Here is a 22,370-nt window from a genome sequence, read left to right as displayed (position 1 = left end):
AGAGTAACATTATTTTCAATGTAGTAGTTAAAAATCCAAATTCTTGCTCCTCTCGCAACCAAAATTGTCATGAAAATGAAACATCAGGCGTTGGTTTCTGAAATTTATTCAACGTGAGGTCATCAAAGACAATGCCCGGGAACAGAGGTCATGAAATGACTTTGGAGAACACGTAGCATTAGCGTTTTAAAAACACATTTTGCCCTCGTTCAAAAGAGCAATGTTAAAAAAAAATGGCCATACAAAACCGAAGACAACGGTGCAGTGCTTCGTTTGGCGAGTCGATTAATGTGCACCATTTTTTACATGGGGAGTGTACCCACCTTCTCAATTGTCCAGAGTGCACACAAACACACCACCATCCCCTCGCATTATTGTCAGTCACACATACATCCAGTACACGACGCACAAGCAGCACGCGTAAAAAATTTAAGACCGTTAAAAAAAAATGAAAAGCACAAGGTGGTATCATAAAATAAATTGCACGTGGGAAGAAACGAAGGAATGACGCGGAGTGCAGTGAGGCAAACCAGGATACAGTACATTCAATAACAAAAAAAGGCAAATATAGAATTTAAAAAAAAAAAAAAAACATGGGAGGGAATTAAATAAAACACTTGTTTCTTTCATTTCATTTCATTTGTCCAGTTTTCAAAACCGGGAATGAGGGATGGAGGGTGCGTCAGTCTTTACAGTAAAGATTCCCTAATCTTGGGAACAGTTTTTTTCCCCCTCTATTTTTTAAAATCTTGAGTTGAAATCTACAGACTCGACACCCCAAGGCGAGGGGGGGTAGTGGCGTAAGTCCTCTTGGAGCAACACAAACACACACACCGGTGCGGGTCCTTTCGTGTTATCCCGGCGTGCTAGGCAGGCTTCTTTCCTTCTGTACAAAAGCGACTTCCTTCCCTGGAAAAACCGGAGTCTGGCGCCCATTTATTCACTTTTTGGGGGCGACGAGCAGTTTGTCAGCTTCGGGGTACGTGGGGTACTTGACCGTCTCGATCTTCTCTTTGACTTTGTAGGACGGGTAGAGGCCGGTGCGGCCAAGTTTGCGGTTGACGCCTTTGGAGTAGCCGTCCCAGTGGTTGCCGGCCACGCCGATCACGTCTCCGGGTTCCAGCGGGATATCCTCGCCGTTGCGGGGCTGGTGGGGGTACACGGCGATCTGGTTGTGCGCGTTTTGCCCCCCGAAATAGTAGATGTCGTCCAGGGAGTAAAAGAAGGACGAGGCGTCCGGGTGCAGGGTCTGCATCATCTCGTAGGCCACGCGGCACACCTGAGGGGGAGAAACCGGGGCATCATCAACACGGCCTATTTATAACCTGACTCGACCCATAGCTTGTTTTAGGAGTAGGGGCGGGACACTACTACAGTGAATTGAATTGTCTTTATTGTCATTGATATCAGCGTTGTGAAACGTTCTATGCGACGGCACTGGACATGGAACAAAGACTTTAAAGAGAAAAGACTATAGTGATGAAAGGCAGAAAAGATATTTACACCATACTGCTTACAGACTGACCTAAAAGAAGTTGTCTCTTTGCCTATTTGTCCTTCTTTGATGGTACCTCTAGCACCTACCAGAGGGCTACAGATCAAAGAGGTGAGGTCCGGGGTAGGAAGTGTTATAATGCCGATGGCTCTGCTACGGTAACGCAAGCCAAGGCAATGTCCTAGACTGAGCAGAGACCAACCGATGATATTTTGGGCTGTGTTGATTACTCTCTGTATGTTTTTCCTGTCTGCTGTCTTGCTAAATGTGAAGGAGCCAACGATATGACGTTTCGATATTAATAAATATATATAAGGCCGGCGAAATGATGGTTTGAGGCCACCACTTTAATATGAAAATTCAAAGGGACAATGTTTTACTTTTTTGCGCCTCGGTGTGGTAAAAACTAATCGAAAAAATACATAAAATAATTAAATTAAACAAGTTAAAACTGATCTTTAACATATGTCCAATTTTACTAGAAACATATAAATATTACAGTATGAGATTTTTTATAATTTTGAAATGTGAAAAATAATCCTTCGAATGAATCGCTAAGAATTATTTTTATTGGCAAAAATAACGTTTGCAAAACAGTAGCAAGAAGATCTACTAAAAAAGGATTCATAATATTAAGGAATTACAATTAAAAAATGGTATATACATGCAATATTGGACAAATCCCTTTTTTAGTTTTTTTTTAATATAAAATAAATTGTTCCTTACAAAAATGCTGGTTCGAGGATTGTCAAATGACAGCATAGGAAACCGATGCAAATAGAAGAAAACCCAAGCCGCCTCAGTGCGTGTGTACTTAAAAACCCAGTCCTGTACTGGAGATAAGGTAGGAAAACCGGTAAAGCGTTAAGAGATAAAATCGCGAACCTGAAAGTAACTAAACAAATGTGATTGAGGACGATCATGAGGTTGGAAAAGCCACCAAAAGCACAAGTCGCATATCCATTTTTAAATTGTTTGATACCCTTATCCTGCCACACGCCAAACTCCAGAGGAGGGAATAGGTGATTGATATTTAATGGGCCAGACGATGAACCGCCCAAACTAACAAACTTAAATATCGGACCTTTCGGCTCAAAAAAGCATATTTAACATCTCTAGTCATGAATGTGATTGAATGAGATGCTAGTTATATGCGAGAAATCCATAATGATCTGAGTAATGCCAAGTCAGCCGCGCGTCTTACATTCTTACTCGTAGCGAACGGCAAACGCGCTTCTTCCATCTCGCATGAAATTCATTTTGACAAACGTTTCCTCTCCGACAGTTAAACGAGATCCACTTTGACTGGGAAGTTATTTGCGTCCAAGTAAACCGGCGCTAACCATCAAACGCCACGTAAGGCTCCGAAAGGGCATCCGGCGAGGAATATTCCGGCGGATGAAGTGTCGCCATGGCAACTGAACTAAATGCTCCCGCCGCTGAGACTCCCTTGATGTCGGCTAAAAAAGCGCCTCCGCTTGCGTATCATATTCATGGGGCGCTTAATGAAGTCAAACGACAACAATGATAGATTTGAAATGGCGAGAAAACAAAGTTCAAAAAGCTATTCTGATGAAAACATGAATTGAAATTTTCCTTTGGTAAACTGCACGCTCATTTAACAGTACAACGATATTTTGCCGACCTTGCAAATGCATTAATCTACAGTGGAAATCAGTGGGGAGCTTGCTGGTGGGTACAAATTAGCTTCAAGAATATCTTGGAGGTCTGGCTTAGGATGATTGGACGCTAAGGACATTACTTAAATGTTCTAGCCTCAAGTGCAATATAAGGAGTTTTAATTTAAAAAATAACATGGGCCTATAGCTTCCAAGTGATCACAAAATTTATAGGACCATATTGAATAGTGCACACGCATTTCATAAGAAGCCCGTTTGGTCGGTCTGTCGTGACCAATATGGTTTATGGGCATTTCTTGTACATTTGTACTGACCTGTGAGGAGAAGGTGCACACCAGGAAGTCTGTCTGGGACAGGAAGTGGATATCCAAGATGACCCCTCTAAGGGAGTTCTCCGTGTAGCGGTTGTGGAGGCCCGCGGACCACGAGATGGAGTTGTCACTGATGAACTCGTAGTCGGGATACCTGGAACGAGCACAGTCGCGTTAGATAGAGATCCTTTTAAGTAAAGCATAAACGCGAGACACTGACTTGGTCTTGGCTTCCTGCAGCAAAGAGGGATCGTCTGTGGCCAGGTATACCCGTTTCTTGTCCAGGTGGACGTGGCGTGCCAGATGCTGGAACTGTTCCTCCACGTGGAGCATGTACTCCTCGATAGGGTGAAAGGCCGCCTCCGTGCCCACTTTGTCTGTTCTCCTCACGTGGACTCTGAACACATTTGGAGGACGAGCATTAACTCCCTGTCGGTGTCCCGATACTTTTGCTTTCACGTGGTCCCGAATGAATGGCACCGATATAAAGTGTCTGCCGGGTCGTATGTAGGACGAGCCGGGAGGAGAAATAAGCAACACTCTGGTTATTTCCGTCATTCCTTCTAGCGATGCAGGATGGCATATGAGGTAAAAAAAAAAAAAAAAAAAAAAAAAAGTCACGTGCCTCCAACTGATGGATGCAGACTTTTACATTACGAAAGCAACCAGCCACGGCTGAATTGTGACGTGTGGCCTCCAGGAAGGAAAGGAAAATTGCAAAATCTTTCCTGGGAAAATAAAAAAAGGATGCTCATTTGTCATGTCCCATTTGCAATCATGATGCTGAAGGCCTGGGTTTAATTGTGTGGATTCCCATCATGCTTCACTTATCTGTTTGCCTTGCAATGTTGCGGTGATTCAGGCAGGTTTCCGATGCTTGCCCTTCTAATTTCCCTCACCTAATAAGTGAATAATTGGTGTTGGATGCTTTGGAGGCTGTACTGCATCAATACAGAAACAATAAACCGAATTTCCTCAGTGCTTAAGTAGCATTCGGTGTACATGATCGCCATCAAATATCAACCATGAGTACCTATTAGGGACCAAGGATCTACAGCGCCACTCTCGAGTATCAATTAGGTATGCTGTCAACAGTATTGATCATCCATTCATAATGATTAGCTATAATAAATGAAGTGTATACACAATATTTAAGTATTAAGATCATATTGAGTGTCTAGATAAAAGAAAATAGTTTTATTGAGTCCATCAAACTTTCGATCGTTAGAAATAGTGCATAGATTAGCCGCGTCGTTGCATAAGCCGCAGGATTGAAAGCTTGGTGAAAAAAGTCAACTTATTGTCCAAATTTTACGGTATATAATGTATAAAATACACACACACAAAACATTTTTTAAGCGTTTATAAAATTCAACAAAACCTCTAAACACGCTCTCTGGGAACAGAGACGCACAAAATTGTATTAAGAGGGACCCGAGACCCAGTTGTCTGTATTAGATTTGTGTGTTAGGAATAAATCCACTCGTGTGTGTGTGTGTGTGTGTGTGTGAAATTCCGGCTTCCTGATGCCTTTCTATTGCAGAACAAGCGCGCATATTGTTGGATGAATGGCGTTTGGGTAAGAAATTGGAGTCAGATTACTAATGTAAGTGTGTATTGATAAAGTAATAATTCCAACAATACAAAAGCTAATTCTTTACGACATTTTATTTCACTTTGTGTTGTAATAATAATAATAATGATACCAGGCCCTGTGTACTATATACATATAAATATTGCACTTATAATTTGTCTCCCTCCCACAGTTACTAAGAGTGGTGAGGCTCATTTTGAACTGCTTTCTTGTCCTAATTAATGATTTCAAAACGAGGTGCAAGCAATGTTAGTTTGTAAACATGTCACAAAATACTGCAAACAAGGATACCAACATATAAACCATCAGCAGGCGATGCTAGGTGATTAGAAGTGTTACGCGCGCCTTGTGTATAGCTCCGTCCATCCAATCAAATTGCTCTATGTGCTTTGCCAGAGTTTTTTGGTAAAATGTTTGTTTTGGGTTAAAATGTGTTTTCTTTTCATCATGAAGTACAGAGAACATAGATTATTCAATGAGCTTTGATATAAAGGATTATCTAGCGATTTACAGCCAAAAGGGGGTTTGTTGGTGTGACGCTTTGACCGTAAACTATAGTTAAAATTAGATCCCATATGTACTGTACCGAATCATTGGTAAATCAGTATTGTTTCTGCTTTGCATGCGGAACAATCGGTTCTGCATGTAACACTATATTAAATAATTGCTCAAATTTCATTTGTTCTCCAGCCATATGTACCCATGAATAGAACCATATATGGTCTCCAAGCCATAGTTTTCTGAACAATTTGCTAGCACATACTACCTACTTTTGAGATGTTCCTATCTATGATCTATGATGTGTTTGTTTCAATGGGCTGCTATAAACTCACATGACTTCTGACATTCTGCTTCAACAATGTACATGCAGCTTGGCTATGCCATACTTGTTTACCAACACGGAAAGGGCTCTATAGGTCTAGGGTGATAATTCAGTTCAATACGGAAGGTTTACTTCGCATCCAATACAAATTTTGTCGAGTTTCCATCCATCTAGTATGCATGCGTCCATCACTTGCCAAATGCATTGCACGTCAGGGCAACTAGGACTCACAATCGATACCGCTGAAAATAGTCATCAGCAAAGATGAAAGCGACAAGAAAAATAAAAAATAAACTGAAATAGCAAAGTCTACGTTGTTTGACCCTGACAACATTTGAAAACAGCCGTTCCACTGGAGATCAATAAATGCAGGTAACTGCCCGGCGCGACCATCTGCGTTGGGCCTCGTACAGCTCCGAGGTCATTAACAGACACTTTAGAGGAAAGAGTTTGGACTTTTGCGAGTTCAAAACATGAAAAAGAAAAATGGATTTGCTTCTCTTCGACGTCGCTACACCCGATCTCTCTCGCAGCGGCGCCCTCGACGTGATTTCAAAGCACCCGTCTCTATTCAGACATCTGGCGACGCGTACTTCAGACACCCACGCTGGAGACGTTGAGTGTGAGCCCAACCCCTAAAAAAAACCCAATACACCAAATAAATCTTGCATTTGCATGTGACGTCAACACCTTGGAAGTCCATCAAAAGGATTTTAACATCACTGGGAAGCTCATCTTAGCGGCTTTACGCGTCTTTTGACGGCTCCACTATTGTCTTATTTAGTCGATGCGCCACCGCAGATTAGAAGTAACAAAATATCAACAAAAGCAAGCACTCTGTGGTTACGCGGCCACTTCGGTATTCATCTGGTCCCTCGGGTCTTGATTATTCTGACTGCGCGACTGGTGATAATTTGCAAACAGCGGGTTGGGGAAAACGGAAAGACGCACTCACAGAAATTCCTTGAGTGTCCCAATTCCGAGTTCTGCCATTGGAAGCATCAGAAGATAATTTTTCCCTACCTCTTCTTTTAAGTTGAATTTACAAAAGCATGTTCACATGTTTGACTCTTTCTGGGGGACCGCTACAGAGGAGAGAATTCCCAGCCCCCTCGCTCGACCCAACTGATGTGTTGCAACATCTCATTGGGAGTCATTAGGTGACCAAAATGTGATTGTGTTCTTGACTCTAGCCGCCTCCCACTAGAGGGAATTGGCTCTGGTATATGTGTGTGTATATATATATATATATAATTATAAAAAAAGCATGTTGATTTAAAATACTTTTTTTACTTAAAAAGGACACAGTGTAATATTTGACCACTAGATGTATTGTATCGCTATATTGTTTAGTGCAACCGAAACGAGTGGTGCAAAGCACAAGGAAAAATATCAACTATGGAAACACAAAGTGATCCAACCACACCATTTTTTTCAAAGTCATTGTTTTTTGGGTGTACCTGTAGGAACAAGATGATGAGGCTAATGTTATGTAAAATAATTACATATTTCTTAACCTACAAATAAATATATAATATATATGTTTATATTCATGCATGTTTGCTTATCATTCAAAGGTGGAATTTGTAATATTTTACTCCCTTACGCCATCTTCTGGCTTATAACATCATTAGGGCCTCGGTCAAGCTCCTTATGTTGTCCGTGAGAGTATGTGCATTTCTTAGGTGCGTTCAAATAAACTCGCCTTTTTTCATCTTTTCGGGTCTTTAGGTTGGGGTTGGCCTTTTTCTCCCAGCATTTTCATGGCACACTAACAAAAAACTGCGGTGGCAAGCATAAAAACACTCTAGCCCCTCTTTTCTCCCCTCAAAAAGTTCAGGTTAATTGGAGAAGGTGTTTAAAAGCTATAACCTGCCAAATGTTATAATTATTAGAAGGAAAAGTTTGGCCTCTGGTTTAAACCCTTCTACCTCAGGACCTATTGTGGTAAGATTAAGGATTCTAAATATACAAACATTGCAGTTTATTTATTAGAAACCTGAGCTTTTGAGCCTTGATGCCAAAGATGTGTATGCAACGAATTGGAAAGTTTTGGAAGTATTTTTTAATCTGTAAACATTTCTTTAAATGTGCATTGGCCCAATGCACATTTGGGTGAGGTTTAATGTAAAACTGGTCAAACCTGTAACGGCCCAGACTGATACAAAATGAGATGTTATTTAAGAAATATGGCTTAGCGACTTATGAAGCTTGCCTTAGAGTAAGGCCGTGTTTAGCTATCTCCGAGATCATCTTCACAGTATTCACATTCACTTTCAACTTTTGCCGTTCCCAAGCAATCGGGGACTGTGGGAAGCTCTCGGGACGCGAAGAATAGTTAAGTTCTCAAAAAGAGCGCAAAGTCAGTTCCTCGTACGTCTTTTCTCGTCAGTGCTCATCATTATGCACGTGGGGGTTGAATGATAAATCTCCCATCTGGCTAAGCGAGTAGGTTACAATAATAGCTGATGCGGGAAGAGAATGGCCTTGCAGGCAAAATGCAAATGTTCCCCGAGTCGGGCACCTGGCTCCCGTGCAACAAGGGGAAAAAAAAAAATCAAGTGAAGAAGCGGCCACTCGTACATTTATTATGTCTTCTGCTCGGCGTCCAGGTGGTAGGAATCTAAATTGAGATGCCAAGGCTTCCCTGTCCCTCAGCCACCTACTCGTGTTGAGTCGAGGGTCGGCTCTGACACGCGGTCCCTGGTTCGGGACGGCTTGCCAGGAAGACAGATGGTGCTACCTGAAATGTGTACCCTTGCTCCTCTTGAGAAAAAGTGGTTCCAAATTGGGCTCTTTTCAAGATAACTGTGCTACTTACATTTCGAACATTCGCCAGCGTCGAACCGGTGGTGCAATAAACCTTAACGGACCCACATAGACATCGTCTCTGCACTACATCATACATTCTAGAAACGGGACGAACTTCTTCGCCATCCCTTCCTCCCTAATATTTATACTCTAATTTAAAAGACCCTTAGCCCCATTTGGCGCCTCTCACGATGTACGCATCATTCTAGACAACATTTTGACAAAAATTTGAAAGAAGCCACACCTAAGAAAATTCTGGACCTAAATATCACTTATAGGAAGTGGAGAATACTACTGAACATAATAGTTACATGTCTCAGATTTAGAATCGCTCCCAAGACCAAGTTTCTCTAAAGGTTTCGTTTCATATGGAATCGTCTCCCAAATTGAAATTTGTTTTTTATAACCCTTTCAAAATAACACAGCAATAATTGTTTTTGTCATCAATGCATTTACTTAAAAAAAAAAGGGTATTTTTTATGTTTGTACCTCTAAGTCCTGTTTTTATCTTTAACATGAAAAGTCTGTCTTGATTGGGTGCCAAAATCAACAAAAACTGAGATCTCTTGCTTTATTTCTAAAAGATTGTCTTGTCTTATTGTTTCATCTGTGATGTCAAAATGTTTGTCTCCTGTTGCATTGAACCATACTAGGACTTACCTTTGCCTTGACCTCAACGTTTTTTGTCTTGGGCTCTATTTTGAGTGTTTTGTTCTTTGTCTAAACTTACAAAGAGGTTAGTATTATCTTGGTCATAACCTTAAAGTCTTGTTTCGTTATCAAAATGTTTTAGCCTGGTCTCAGTCCCAAACTAGAATATCGGATTTTGTTTATCTATACCTCAAAGACTTGTCTGGACGTCGTAGGTCTTGTGTTGATCTGAACATGTGTCTTTGCATTCTGCTCTTAAGTGACAAACCTAGTCCATAGCACATAAAAACTAAAAGCTTCTGTTTGAGAAAAAACACTTACATTGTTCTACTGCCTCAGCCGTGGTTTTGCCACCACTTTCAATCACTCTTTATTAATACTTTGAAGTTACTAAAAGGGTTCTATTAAAGGACACGTCTGTTCAATAAAAAAAGGAAGTAAAAAAAAAAATACAGTCACGGCTGCATTAGCGTTATCTTTCATTAGCAGGACATTACGAAAGCAGTGCTTTATGTGAGATGAGCTCGGAACAGACAAAAATACGTGGACCTGAATGAGGTGTTTAGTGGGCTATGAGTCAGTTTCTATAGTCATGTCATTGCTAGTTAGGTCTTTAGGCAGCAAGTAATGGTAATTTTCAAACAAGGGAACTTATTTCATTGAAAGAATCCTAATTGACAGACTGGACAAGATAAAGAACGTTGTGTGGTTCTGTTTGAAACTCTTGTATTAACCTAATAATAACCTCAGCAAAAGCTCAGCATGGCCCCGAAGCCATTTCTTGATTAGCTAATTACCAGGCCTTCTGTTTTCTTTGAGACACTGATAGGACCCTCGCCAGAAACGTTGTAAACATTCTTATAAATGCAACAAAAACTCCAGCAGAGCTCTCTTACCCAATGATAGGGTGTTTAAAGCCCAGTTTAGCGGTGGTCTGTTGGATCTCCTTCTCCAGCCAGGCTTGGGGGCGCACCAGGTACTTGACAAACTGGGAGACCCACCACACGGAGGGGTCGCCGTGCAGGCGGTGCAGGCGCGGTGCCAGGTCCTCTGGGATAGCCAAAGGCAGGTAGGGGGGGCGAGGGTGAAGACTATCCACGATGGGCAATTCCACAACCTGAACGTCCTTATCATGGGCCTCACCTGTGAAGGCCAATATGGAAAATTACCATTTTTGTTTTTGCACTATAATGCTCACTGAATTATGAGAAGCACCCCCTCCCAGGAAAATAGTCTGTGATAGTTACCTTGTCATATTTAAGGGGCACCAGACTACAAGGCACATGGAGTAAAATACACAGTAAGGGCTAGGATTACACAGAAAACCAAAAAATACAGTATTTGTGCTTTGATCGATCAGTCGGAACATATCACTGATCACTAATGTGAATTTCCCTTCGGGGATGAATAAAGTATCTATCTATCTATCTATATATTGCATAACATTATATGCAAAGAGGATCTAACCCAGATTTCGGCGGGTTGCACGCCGGGTCCTATCCACTAGACCAGTGTTTCTCAACCGGTAGGAAATGCGTTTTTGTCAGATCATTCACATTTCCAACTAAATGTGTATGCGGTCTCCTGTGACTCCCGTGTGAATGCCAAAAGTCAATTTCAAGCATTTTCAAGCACGTCACCCAAAATTCAAGCATTTTCCTGACCTTGTAAACACAACATTACAATGAAAACATTTTCAAGGATTTCAAGCACCCATACGAACCCCGGGTGTCCCATTTCCAATATCGTCTGCGTAAAAGGCGCATTGAATTAAAAGATGCACACTCTGGCCAATTTGGGGTTTTTAGGGGGGGCACCTTATAGTCCGAAAAGAAAACTTGATTTGAAAAAAAGAGGATAAACCACACTCAAATGAAAAATTTTGAGCGGGGGGGGGGGGTCAAGTGAGCTAATCAGCTCAAGCAGATACACGGACTGGACAGGAAAGAAAGGATGCGATTTTGACGTGGGCTGTGACTGAAACCGATAACTCTGAAGCACTTTCACAAGTGATGTTGCTTCAAGGCACAGGAAAGTTCCTCAAAGATATAACACGGGGGTGACTGTCTCGTAAGGGCCGGTGGCGCCTCGGGTCCGAGTGGAGATTGGCAGGAGCCGTGGGCCTGACAGATTATAAGGGTCACCTTTCAGGGTGGTTAAAGAAAGAAAAAAAAAACATCAGAGACAACTGTCTAACAGGGGTAGGCAAAATGCGGCACGCCAAACCAAAATATTTTGACAATATATAATAAAGTACTAGTAATTTAGATAATAATAATATAATGATAATAACATATGTGGGTTATACAACTCATCAGTAAAACTAATACAAAATGCTACTACAGAAATATTATGATAGATATAAAAATAAATCTATTATGGGAATTCTACAAAATACTACTACCGTATTTTCCGCACTATAAGGCGCACCTAAAAGTCTAAATTTTTTTCAAAAGCTGACCATGCGCCTTATAACACAGTGCGCCTTATATATGGCTCAATATTAAATTCGCAAGGTCTCGCAACTACGAGAAACAGCCGCCGACTCCATTTTTCGCGCTGTGCATACTGGGAAATATTAAACAACGATTCTCTTTCATACGTGCATTTGTATAAAAAAATGGCACCTATTAAGAGACACGCGTACAACGCCGAGTTTAAACTCAAGGCGATCAGTCACGCAGCACAACACGGCAATAGAGCGGCAGCGAGAGAGTTAAACATAAATGAATCGATGGTACGGAAGTGGAGAAAGGATGAAGATAAGCTCCGCCAAGTAAGGAAAACTCAACAAAGTTTCCGTGGCAATAAAGCAAGATGGCCAGAGTTAGAGGAGACACTTGAACAGTGGGTTGTTCAACAAAGAGCGGCAAGCAGAAGTGTCAGTACGATAACTATACGTATGAAGGCAACAGCGCTGGCACAGGAACTCAATATTAAAGAATTCAGGGGTGGTCCTACTTGGTGCTTTCGTTTTATGAAAAGATGCAATCTATCCATCCGTACTCGAACTACTGTTTCACAGCAACTGCCAGCTGACTTCGTTTGTTAACAATAAAGTTTGACCTTTTTGAATGTTTTGTTGACATTCCCTTTAGCGTGGCAACATCTAGAGGTTGCATAACGTAACTACATTCTCTACTGTAGTCAAGTCAAGTCACATTTATTTACCGTAAATAGCCCTTAATCACAAAAATGTCTCGAAGGACTGCACAGGATTACAATTACAAAATTGCACAATTACCTGATCTTAAACCAGCATGCACTTATAGCGCCTTATAATGGGGTGCGTCTTATGTATGGCAAAAGTTTTAAAATATATCATTCATTGAAGGTGCGCCTTATAACACGGTGCGCCATATAGTGCGGAAAATACGGTACATTAATACTAATACAGTATTATAATAATAGTGTGTGTATATATATATAATATATATATATATATATATATATATATATATATATATATATATATATATATATATATAGAGTTAACCATAACCAGAAATGCTCCTAAAATATTACAGAATACTATAATGAAATACTACAGAAATACCAACTGTAGCAATACCACAAAAGTTCTACAATGGAAACACTACTAAATTAAAAATAAATGCAACATACTATTATGGAAATACAACAAAATACTACAGAATCATTACAAAAAACTACAGCGGAAATACTTGAAAAATACTACGACAGAAACATTTCATTACAGTTCGAGTATAATACAAAACTACTACTACAGCAATACTACAAATCTACTACAGATATACTAAAATCGACTGCAGAAAAAAAATGGAAAAATACTAAAAAATACAACTACAGTAATTATACTAAAAAAGGTATCAAATGTAGTGCTCAAAACAGGGATCTTATATATATTTTTACTTGTGAGCATTTCCAAACCAAACTATTTAAAACGAAATATAACATGTAGATATCTGAAAGTATATTTATTCCTCAAAGAAAAGATGGGATAGGCCTCCAGGGTTGCACCCCGACTCCATACAGTTGCCCACCCCTGCTCTCACCGTATACATTTGAGCGAACCCTCAGACACTGGAAGGCAGCAAAGGCAACGCATGCAAGGGGGAAATCGAAACGGGTGGCGCAACAATAACAAGCGAGGGGAGCCTGCGAAAATAACAATAAGCCGCAGACAAACATAATCTCATTTTACGAGCGGAGGAGACAACCTTCGCGTTCTCTTATAAAACCGTCTGAAAACGTGTATCCCAACCTTTGCAGATAATCAGTTTTGAGGGCACCAGAGGCAAGTCCTCACGCAGCTATAAACAACATCTGCACACTTCCTAAATAAATGAGGAGTCTGTAAAATCTGCCTCCGATATGAAGGCGCCTATAAAAACGTCTTAGGGACAAGGACGAGACTTAATTTGGTAGCGCGGCGATGACACATTTTGGGTGAAGAAAGTTTGCTAGAACAACGGACCTCCTGAGACTATTTGTTTATATTAAGGCTGAACACAATCGGAAAAACACGTCATGTGTGATATCAGTTTTTAACGATCACACTATATATACAGTTGTGAGGATCTAATTAAAGCGTTGTTTTATCCCAAAAAGCAAGCATTGAGTACTCTCCGGTGGTAATTCGTAAATAAAGCAGATCAGTTTTTTTGACATAGATAGATAGAAAGATACTTTATTCATCCCCGTAGGGAAATTCACACTTCCAGCAGTCTCCTTGTGTTGAAAGATAAAATAATCAAAGATATAGAATACAAAAATACCCAATATAACGTGTTGATGTAGAGTATTTAAATAGTGCTACAGAAAATACACACTGTAATAAAAATAGGGTAATATGCAAATGTGGGCGTGGGGTTTAATGTGGGCTTTTACTTCCCCGGGTGGAGTTAAAGAGCCTCATGGCATGAGGATGAAATGATCTCCTCAGTCTGTCCGTGGAAAAAGACTGACAGCAGTCTGTCGCTGAAGCTGCTCTACTGTTTGGAGATGATGCTGTGTAGTGGATGTGATGAATTGTCAATGATTGATCGCAGCTTGTTCAGTGCCCGTCTCTCGGCTACAGTTGCCAGGCTGTCCAGCTCTGTGCCCAAAACGGAGCCCGCTTTCCTCACCAGTTTATTAAGACGAGAGGCATCCCTCTTCATGGCGCTGCCTCCCCAACACGCTGCCGCATAAAAGAGGGCGCTTGCCACAACAGTCTCATAGAAGCTTTTTGCAGATATTGAAGGACGCCAGCCTTCTAAGGAAGTACAGTCGGCTTTGTCCTTTCCTGCGCAGAGCTTTTCGACATACTAACCCCTTACGTTTTTTTTTTCAACATTTTCGACATACTACCCCCTTTACGTTTTTTTTTCAACATTTTCGACATACTAACCCTTTACCCATTTTTTCGACATATTCGACATACTAACCCCTTGCCCACGTGAGCGTTGAAGTCTCCCAGTAGTACGAGGGAGTCCCTAGGGGGTGCGCTCTCAAGCACACCCTCCAAGGAAGAAGGGTGGGTACTCTGAACTGCTATTTGGTGCATAAGCACAAACAGCAGTCAGGACCTGTCCCCCCACCCGAAGCCGTAGGGAGGCTGCCCTCTCGTCTACCGGGGTGAACCCCAACATACAGGCTTTGAGCCGTGAAGCAACTAAAATGCCCACACTGGCTCTGCGCCTCTCACCACGGGCATTTCCAGAGTGGAAGAGAGAATCCAACCCATCTCGAAAGGACTGGTACCAGAGCCCAAGCCGTATATCTAGTCGGACCTTCTCAACCTCACACACCAACTCGGGCTCCTTCCCTGCCAGAGAGGTAACACTCCGTGTCCCAAAAGCCAGTTTCTGTAGCTGGGGATTGTCCCGCCAAGGACCCCTCCCTTGGCCGTTACCCAGCTTTCTACGCACCCGACCCATTTGGCCCCTCCTACAGGTGGTGAGCCCATAGGAAGAGGGTCCCACGTGGTCCCTTCGGGCTGTGCCCGGCCGGACCCCGTGAGCAAAAGCCCGGCCACCAGGCGCTCGCCAGCGGACCCCACTTCCAGGCCTGGCTCCAGAAGGGGGCCCCGGTAACCTGCGTCCGGGCGAGGGAGATTGTAGACCAACGTTTTTTTATCTTCATAAAGGGTCTTCTGATCTGGGTTTTGTCTGGCCAATCACCTAGTACCTGTTTGCCATGGGTGACCCTACCAGGGATTTAAAGCCCCCGACAACATAGCTCCTAGGATCATTGGGACACACAAACTCCTCCACCACGGTAAGGTAGCAGATCATGGAGGAGTAAAAACGAATATTACTAAAATGTACGGCTGATCATTTTAAATATTGCCGCTATATTATAGCTATATAGTCTTGTTTATGTTATATTATTATATTTTAATTTGTAATGAGCAATATTTTCCATCAACATTCAAAAGACATTTTTTTTTTGTCTGATATATTTTAACTCGTACAATTGATAGTTTTGCACCTCGTTTCTTTTCAACTCAACAGTCTTCTGTTTATAGATGCAACACCCTACTAATGTATGTATATATATATGTATATATGATATATATGAAGCATACGGTACAGTGCTGTCCTGACCATAAACCAGAGACAAATTTGCATCAGACAATAGATTGTTTTGCTTATATAACAGTGTTGACGCGGTGCGATTACAAGCATAGAAGGATGAACGCGGCTCCAAGACCTGGCACAAATGGACGGATCCTCCACCCACAGCCACTCAATTAAATCCAAAAGCTTTCACCTAGAAGGCTTCATACATATTTCAAGAGCGCAATCCAAAGAGACAAGAGTAACACGGCGTCACAAACATGATGCCTCTCCAGTCACTTTGCAAATGAACTGAGTCACGTCCTCCCGGGAATAACCCGTCTTCGTCTAATTACGCCTTGCCCCTCTCTGACTAAACATTCCCGGGTAAAACATGAACTTCTCGCATTCGGTTAATGGCTCGGTCTGGTCCCGGAAATGAGGTGTTTGATCCCCGCTCGACTAGTTATTCCCAAAATGATAAGTCGAGAAAGTATTGAATCATGTTTGTTTTTTAGGGCAAATCAAATCTAATAAAAAAATAAAATAAAAAAAAATACAGATAAAAAAAGATGGACATGCTTACCACTACTGCGCTGTGTGCCTGAAACCAGGGGGGGGAGCATTCAGTAGTCAAAATAAACCAACCCTGGCTTTATAAGCATTCCTCTTTGCAAGAAGAATGAAAACAAATGTAACACTAATTTAGACAAATGGTTGGTTGGTTGTTTGGATGGATCCCTTAACCACTAGGGTCGTAGGGGCACTATTTCCTGTGGTGTGTCTTCAGCAAGTACAGCCCACTTGCCATGTTACACAATACAGTATTGTAAAGATAATATGTACTTACGCTATGTATCGAACACCAGACACATGTATGGTAAAGATGAAATGATTTTCCCGTATTGTGTTTTTGTGAAACAAAGAAATCCCTGGTGTTATGAGCATTCTTCTTTGCAAGTGTTTAGTATTGCAAATAGAATTACCCCGGCATTACAAGCATAATGAAATCAAATGTAACACTCATTTAGACAAATATACTGTAAACATGAAATGATTCCCTTTTTATTTAAAAACAATGAAGTAAATAATGCCCTGCTCTATAAGCATTCTACTTTGCAACCAATAGTCAAAATAGAACTACCCTGGAATTATAAGCATCCTTCATTGCAAGAGGAAAAAAAAAAAACAATGTAACATTAATAGCGACAAGTTTAATAAATTGTTTTCTTGTCACCACTTTAAGTTACTTTATGAAAAAAGAATTTAAATGACTTTTCAAGGTAACCATGGCAACACCCAAAACATTCTAGAGAAGTTCCCTCCTGCGTCGTCTAATTAACAACTTCCACGGAGCAACGCCGTCGAACAGCATGATAGTTTCCCCACTTTCGTGCCATCTTTTTATGTTTTGTTTTTCGCATTTTCCCAAGTGCGGCAAGAAACAAGCAGGTCCCGTAATGACTGTTTGCGCTATCTTTGATTTCGACCCCCCAAAGCTATACGTTTCCTAGATGAAAATACCCAAGCGTGGATGCATATACAGTACTTTGCCTTCCTCAGGGACTGAAGTGGGTTAACAATATAAGGCTATTTAAGGAAGGTGGGTCGGCGAATAAACTCAGCTGGGCTTTTTCCTATAAAGCGCCGACCAAATCCAGCCGCGGCAATACAAAGAATTGCTAAGAATAAGTGCGGAAGGACAGACACATACACAATAATTGAAAGGGAACATTAACACGTTGTGCATATTTAAGCCTGCAGTCTCGTTCTCTGGGAGATGAAAAATGCCTGTTAAAAAAAAAAAAAAAAAATTCAATTTAAATGCAAAACAAAAAAAACCCATATTATATTTACAATGGTGTATTGTAGGTGCTAATATTTTTCTTGACATGAAAGTTCAGTCGAAACTAAAAAAATATACTGTTGAAAATGTTAAAAAATGGAAATAAATACAGAACAAATCTATTCTTTATGAAACACCCCAAAATGCCCCCTAACAAAAAGGTATGTTTAAATCACAATAAAATTTAACACAAAGAATAAATACAATACAAACACAAAAATATTCAAATAAAAATTACTTTACTCGATAGACTTTAAATGCCTCAAAATAATCACTCAGATTAAGTGTAATGGGGGGAAAAAAGGAATCACTAAAATGAGGTCAATTCATTTTTGTGGGTAGTCAAGGCGAAAATCTAAGTGAGTAATACATATATTGGTTAAAAAACAAACAAATAAACACCCACCTCACTGAATTATTTAATCCTTCTATGTTGAAATGAAATGAAATAATCTGCATTTATATAGCGCTTTTCAAGTCAATGACTTCTCGAAGCGCTTTACAATGTGCTCCACATTTCCCAATAGCGCCTTGCAGCCATGAAAGGCGCTAACCTGCTTATTGGGGGTATTAGGGGTTCAGTGTTTTACCCAAGGACACTTCGACATGTAACACGGACGAGCCGGGATTCGAACTGGGATCCCTTGATCCCAAGACGAGCGCTATACCACCTGAGCTACTGCCGCAATGTTGTGAATTGTGAACATGTAATAACATAGAATGTTTTATTTGGACATTTATTATAGAATGTTGTCATTTTTACTCAAATTGTTGTATTTCTATTTATAGCTTATGACTACAATTATTACTGTAAAAGCTTAAAAATGGGCCCAATACATTTTTAGTTAACCGACTATTTGTAATCATTTTAAAATAAACTTTGAAATCTTTTACAGTAAATACATTTAACTAACATGATTAATTTCAATGAAAACGAAAGCAGTATAGGAAATAATATTAGGCCGAGAGGCAACTCGTATAAAAGAACATAAAAATTTAAATAGAAGAGAAGGGGAGAGAGATGTTCGGCTTCATTTGTGCCTAAATATCACAGTTTTACATATATTATAATGGACCTTTGAATAAGTAAAACTGCAGACACCGATATCCGTCAAACTCCCAAATATCGGTGCAGAAATTTGGCCCGCCCGATGATCAAATGTGATATTTATATTGATTATCATTATTTACATTTTTCATTTAGTGTCCTCCGTTTTTGAACTCCCATCGGCAAAGCTTCGCTCGCCAACTGTTAACAAAATCGACCCGACCACGGGGACTAGTCAGGTTGCAAGAAGCTTACATTAGCAAAGCCGTCGTGTCGCCGGCCCCCGTGCCGTAGCCCCGGACCAACCCGGGACGCATAAGCACGCTGGACCCATTTCTGCGAGTAAGCCGCGGGCTCGGGACGGCCAGATGGCGTTTCTGGATCTATAGGAGGCATGCGGCGACAGATAACCGCGAAAGAGGGGAGCAGATAGTCGGCGAGGACGCATGAAAGGCGGCGCAATAAGAGCGTCGAGGCGCCCCGATAAGAAAGGGGAACCCGAGAGAGCGCCGGTCAAATGAGGCGGCGGCAGAAAGATGAAGACTAGAAAGGATGCGGCGGCGAACGGGGGAGGAAGCGATAGCGAGCGAGACGGAGAGGCGCAGATAGTAAAAGCTCCAATTCACTTATCGTCTTTCTGCAAACGCTTCGGATTCGTCAGCCTCGTATAGGCAAAGACTTTTTTTTTTTAAACCGTATCAAGTAATCATATCAACTCCTTCGATTCCTAAATCAATAGTAATAAACGAGTGTGCTGCGATGTTCAAGCTATTTTATCAACGCATTGATCTTTTTGCGGCAGCCGTTTCATTTCGGCGTACAAATGATCTCGTCGGAACATGCAGGACAGTGTCAACGGAAAAAAATAATATCAGAGAGGCAATTTATATTCTTCCCCCCGTCAGTTTCTTATTTGTCAAGCGTCGACGCCCCTTTAAATCCCGCAGGGGCGTCAAGACCAGTTTGAGAAGGCGAGGTGCTCTAAAGTTAGCTGGCAATTTTTATCGTTGAACAGGCTCTCCAACTCAAGTTGTTTATGTATGACGTAGGCCAATACGTCACTGAGGTCTACAGACAATTAATACCGCCATCTCCTGGAGCGGGGTGGAACCTTGCAAGTGCCGTCCAATTTTTTAGGCAACAATGTTCATTTGCACTCCTCTCACTGAGGGACCTCACTGGAGGGTTCTCAGGGCCAAGTGAGAGGAATGGGATCGGGCCTATGTCTTTGCTTCAAGCCAGAAGACTATGTTCATTTGTGGAGCCCTATTGTTAATTTTTTGGGGGGACACAGACTGTGTGTCAATCTTCCCATAGAAATGCAGCTGTTTGTAATTGATTTCACCTTTTGGTATATGTTTAGGAAACTTATTTTCTGTATTTATTGAGGTCAGGTTGAAAAATGTACAGGAACACAAGAATGTTGTAAAACCAGAAAGTCTAAAAGGAGCCTTGGTAATAGGTTCTTTTGACATTTCTTGGAATACACCTATTTATAAGTGTCTCCCTTTCCCTACCATCTGTGATGCAGCTAAATGTAAAAAAAGGAAAAAAAATGGGTTTGGGAAAGATAACTTTCCATTGCTATTAACAGTTTGTACACATTTTAATGACCAAATTTATGTACTTTTTAAAGACTTTTAAAGCCAATTATCCAATAATCCATAGAATTAAAAAACACATGATCATATTGTTAAAAATAATGACAGATTAATTGTCGTTAGCATTATTGATCCCAGCAACACTAACAAAGTATTTAGGGTGGGTGAAAGCCAAGGAAGTAGATCATTCCAAAGTTTAAAGGAGCTGTACGGAATTTAGAACTTCGTTAATCTCTGCCGACAACACCTGCCTTGTAGCATCATTGCAGCCTCAGGCAGCTCATTCATGACGCGCGTGCAAGTTTGTGCATTTGTCAGATGAGCTTGAATAAACCTCTTTTTTCGTCTTTCAGTTTTAAGCAGATAGAAATTATATATCTTTATTGACTGGGATGTGTGTAAATTCAGAAGGACGAGTAACATGGCAGCAATTACAAACCTTGGAAACACACCATTAAAATTCAAGCATTTTCAAGGATTTCAAGCAACCGTACGAACACTGTATCAATATTGATATGGTAGCTATGAACGTAGTAGACAGCTTCAGACCTTGGCATAACATGTAAAGAAACCACTACATAGTATTGATGTTCGCAACATACCTCTATTTTTTTTTTTGTCTACCTAAACAAAATGAAACTATATGTTCGATAGTCAAGAATATACAACACGTTTTCTGAGAACAGGGGTCATACAGATGAAATCCTTGAAAATGCTTGAAGTTTGAGTTTTCAAGGTTTGAAAGGGGGTTGAATTTTAGGTGACGTTCTCGTTAATACTTAAAATAGTCGCCATGTTTCTCAGCAATCTTAATACATAGACCACCCATTAAATTAAGATAAAATATCGACTTAAAAATGAAAGACGAAAAAAGACGATTTTTTTTTCAAGCGCGTCTAAGAAATGCACATACTTGCACGCTTATGAAGGATCTGACTGAGGCTGCAATCATGACTTAAGTCATGAGATGACAGCAGAGAGTAGCAAAATTCCAAATTGGAGAGCCCTCCTGTATTCGTTCAACCATTAAGTTAAATTAGACAATAAAAAAAAAACTACTTAATCGTCTCCAACCATAAAATTCTGGATATTGAATATTAATATTTAAATATTAATATATAATATTATGTTTACCAAGGCTACTAGGGAAAAAAAACCTGATAAAAACCTTGAAATAATACATGAATACCAAAATATGCAAATTTTCTGTAACGCTAGCCAATATTGATATGTTTTTTCCGGGGTTCGCTCACCTTTTTCATGGCCATATTAAATCACTTTTTAAGGACTTTCAAACGTCAATTTCAAGGTCGAAATCCAGTGAATATTATGATTTTGCTGATCCCCAAATAAATCTTTGATATGCATGTGAGATTTTTAATTTTGCGTGTGCATTTACCAAGCCATATTATTTTTAGATCTGCAGTAAATCGCTAATATAATTGTTAAAAATATAATCTCTCCCATACAGGTGTTGGTTAAAAACGACAGAACTGTAATATGTAGCTTCTATTTTCAGTTGCAGGAAGATCTTTGCTTGGCTCATTATAAATGTCAATAATCAATATGTAATCCTTGCACCAATACATTTCATAGTTCCCTGTTTAGGTGTAGCATTAACCCACCTCCCCGGGCACGACCCGTAGGGGCCGATGACGCATCACAGGGCAATGACCATTCAGACTAATGCTAGCTGCCGTTAATCACGAGGGAAGAAATGCAAAAGAGAAAATGGCAAAGCGAAGCCACCAGAGGACAGTGCCGGTGTAATTTTAAGACAGACTTGTTGAGAAGCATGACAACGGTTTCAATCATTTACAATGTTTCCATCCCTAAAAATCGAGCATTATTATTTTAGGCGCTTGTACGAACCCTGTTGTTTTGTGATCAGTTGTTGGTTCAGAGACTTGTTGAATGATTTTGGCGGAACCTTATGTGTGATGGAGCGTGTGTATAACAGTCAAAGGCCATGCTGACAAGTATGTTTAAAAACAATAAAAATGACAACAAATGAACTTCGACAAAGACC

General features: G+C 40.6%; 1 protein-coding gene and 1 long non-coding RNA gene across 7 annotated transcripts in view; one reads left to right on the top strand and one right to left on the bottom strand.

Moving 5' to 3' along the window:
• The window catches only part of LOC148346132 (uncharacterized), a 95,740-nt gene that overhangs the window by 37,142 nt on the left and 36,228 nt on the right, over positions 1-22,370 (top strand). The window lies entirely within an intron of this gene.
• fut8b (fucosyltransferase 8b (alpha (1,6) fucosyltransferase)) overlaps positions 91-22,370 on the bottom strand; it is a 435,447-nt gene continuing 413,167 nt past the window's right edge. For all 4 annotated transcript variants that reach the window (XM_088324688.1, XM_088324686.1, XM_088324685.1 and 1 more), the window contains 4 exons: positions 10,222-10,468; positions 3,667-3,843; positions 3,450-3,600; positions 91-1,279 (listed from right to left, as the gene is read on the bottom strand). In XM_088324688.1, coding sequence (XP_088180814.1) covers positions 941-1,279; positions 3,450-3,600; positions 3,667-3,843; positions 10,222-10,468 — 914 coding nt within the window. In that variant the 3' untranslated portion in view covers positions 91-940. The remainder of the gene's footprint in view (positions 1,280-3,449; positions 3,601-3,666; positions 3,844-10,221; positions 10,469-22,370) is intronic.

The sequence above is a fragment of the Urocampus carinirostris genome, chromosome 20, assembly GCF_059441175.1.
Source record: "Urocampus carinirostris isolate Australia breed hairy pipefish chromosome 20, RoL_Ucar_1.0, whole genome shotgun sequence".
Lineage (NCBI taxonomy): Eukaryota > Metazoa > Chordata > Actinopteri > Syngnathiformes > Syngnathidae > Urocampus > Urocampus carinirostris.
This window is presented reverse-complemented; position numbering and strand designations above follow the sequence as displayed.